Here is a 2,811-nt window from a genome sequence, read left to right as displayed (position 1 = left end):
CCGAGGCCACACCCTCCACGACCCCTATCCACTCCGAGCAGCCGCTAAAACGTGCGCGCATCGGGAACACACCCACACCCACGGGCAACGGCAAAACAGCGGCAATGGTAGCCTCCAAGCCCAAACCCATCGCGATGGCAGACGGACGCTTCGCTTGCCCGCACTGCCCAGCAAAGAAATTTGAGCGCTACCATGACTGTCGCCGACACATAGACATGAGCAAGCGATGTCTGGGATGGAACGGGATCCTCTATCCCTGTCGTCGCTGCGGAAAGAAGTATACGAGGCCCGACGCGGCGAAACGGCACATGGACGACAAGCCGAATTGTGGGCAGAAGGGTGGGAGGAAGAAGGGCGGTAAGAAGGAGAATAGGCCCAGAGACGACTGAAGGCGCACCTGTAGGAGAGCGTCATATGGATACGGCTCGAGAGCGTCGCTGCTCATCAGCCTTCGTCCTTCCAGCCTCTTCTTTGCGTGCTTCGTTGCTACTGCCATGTATGATTCCTCGTCGCAGCCGGACTCTTCCCTGAGGACTGTCATTAGCATACATTTTATATGCGGATCATTGCGAAATTGTAGTGCATACCGTCGTGTATGTTCTCACGTTGTGAATTCCACTCCCTCGTCATCCGGCCAATAAGCCAAGAGTTGTATGGTATAATACATTCTGTTCACATCCGTCGTCATAGCACACAATACGATTCGAGAAGCGACCGTCAAACTGTTGTAACACACAATCGACGATGAGCGGCCAGATCAGGCGTATTGGACGCAAAATCACGTTGCCACCAACGTTTGTCTTTCGAGGCAACGGACAAGTACTCACCACGGGAGTGTGCGACTTTGAGGATGTACGTCAGGGGAGACCCCAGACTATTGGTGGAATCGACCTGGTGCAGCGAAACGATCCCAGAATCATCGTCGCAGACCTCTTCCTCGATGCCCTGTCAACGATCAGATATCGCATTGTGCACGGGCTAGCAGGTGAGGCAATGCACCATTATCACGCAATTCCGTGGACAATCGTATGTTCCACAATAGATCAGGAACACAAAGAAGGACACACATCCGACGAAGAGCTCTTGCGCGGTCTGCGCACACAAACATTCCGTAGTGTCTTGCCTGAGAACCAAAAGGCGGTGTTCTCGGAAGGCCGCGTGCCGACGCCGCTACAGGGAGTCTTCAGCTGTGCGTGTGTTTGCTTTTCTCGTTGTTGCTCCGCCTGTGTCGCCTCTAGTCCTTCCTAGACAGTATTTCTGCATGGCGAGTCGAGCGAGACGCGCTGGCGCAGTGCACAGATCATCTCGATCAAATATCCGATCGACTCGGCTGCTGCCGGAGGCTCCCCACGTCGACTCGGAGGGGCAAGGTCGAGTCGCATCTTACTCTTTGTATGTTTCTCTGCCTTGCCAGCGGCTCATCAAGTCTCACAATGCTGCCGACGCTACAATAAGATGTCATTCACTGCTGCCAACTATGCTAGCCCGTTCCATTGCAATCGCGGTCGGATCACGGTATCAAAAGCAAGCAACTACCGCGAGCCAGCCTGTCAGGACTTGCGGTTCGACGTCAGGAACAGACAGCCGTGCGCCATAATTTGGCATCGTGCGCAGATGAGCACCGAAGGGCCCTCCTCGCCTCTCATGGCATTTGTCGCCGAATGTCTCTGCCGTGGGCTGCATGCGCCACGTTCGCTGCGGGATAGACCTGTGCTGAGGTCCAGATCAAGCAGGTATGATCCTGTCCTGCGCCTCTATGACGTGCGTGCTCTCTTCTTTGCCGTCCCCTCAGGGGAAGCCGTGTTTTCGTCTTTGGCACGCGGCGTCCCTTTGCGCTTGAGATCTGGCCGTGTTGAGGCAGGTCATTCACTCCCGTGTTGGCTCTGTCAAAGACGAAGACGCGTGTCAGCGGAAGTCGGTTTCATCGCGGAGACAACGCTCATGGATATTGAGCGCGTTTCGGCGGGAAATACGTACCGAGGTGGACTGTCGATCACATTCTCATCATTCGTCTTGCTTATGGTCTGTGTGGACACCTGAGCATCAGTGCTTGAGCCATGGGTCGCGCCTGAAAGTATGCATCAGCACACTAAAATAAGAGTCGCGTGAAAAGTCTCACCAATTTCGTCCTAAGTAGTATTTGTCGCATTGGCCTTTTCGAGTAGCCTCGCGCTGCGACGCGTTGGCTGTGTCTCCGCCTGTGCTCGTGGACCCTTGGCGCGAGCGGCGGACCTCTTGGACTTTGCCTTGGATGCGACTAGCTTAGGCGGGATTGATTGTTTGGGGCCATTGGCCATCCGCCGCAGCCTAGGGGGCAGGTTCCGGTGCTCATTGTCGCTGTCGGTCGCATGCAAGGGCATCTTGCCCAGCATGCGACGCAGCCTGCACGGCACATGTCGACGCGGTCGGTTTTTTGTGCCATCCCCATCTGTTGCGGGTGGTGTCTGTGGCGCAAGGTGCGTCATGTACAGCTCGAGCGTCGTGGGGATTGTTGTCTGCATGTTCTTTAGTGCTCGGCAGATGGTGTGTTGAAGTGTGGGTGGGTCGAGAGTGTGAGGTCGGATATCTGTGGCTGAGGCAGGCTGTGTGGTCTTGTATGTGTTTGAACCGGTCACGGGATCGTCACTGAAAGGTGCCTCTCGCTGACCGTTCCTTTATTCTAGTCTGCGCACGCGAGACCGGTACAATGTACCAATACATTTACCATGGACGCGTAATGCAAGTTTTCATGGGGCGTCTTCTTTCGATCACAAATTGTCCTTTCACTCGCCTTGTAATTTTATCGAAGCGAGAGCGGCTTCGCGCTGATGT

The 2,811-nt window shown here is 55.1% G+C and overlaps 1 protein-coding gene across 1 annotated transcript; it reads right to left on the bottom strand.

Annotated features, from left to right (window-relative positions):
* Window positions 1-2,129: 2,129 nt before the first annotated feature.
* On the bottom strand, window positions 2,130-2,501 carry POSPLADRAFT_1063292 (hypothetical protein; the record flags this gene model as incomplete). Its single annotated transcript, XM_024481634.1, has 1 exon — window positions 2,130-2,501. One exon carries the CDS (start codon window positions 2,499-2,501, stop codon window positions 2,130-2,132), a length of 372 nt encoding a protein of 123 aa, XP_024332703.1.
* Between the last annotated feature and the right edge of the window lie 310 nt (window positions 2,502-2,811).

The sequence above is a fragment of the Postia placenta genome, assembly GCF_002117355.1.
Source record: "Postia placenta MAD-698-R-SB12 unplaced genomic scaffold POSPLAscaffold_185, whole genome shotgun sequence".
In the NCBI taxonomy this organism is placed as follows: domain Eukaryota; kingdom Fungi; phylum Basidiomycota; class Agaricomycetes; order Polyporales; family Adustoporiaceae; genus Rhodonia; species Rhodonia placenta.
The sequence above is the reverse complement of the archived record's forward strand: the minus strand, read 5'-3'. Positions and strand labels throughout refer to the sequence as shown.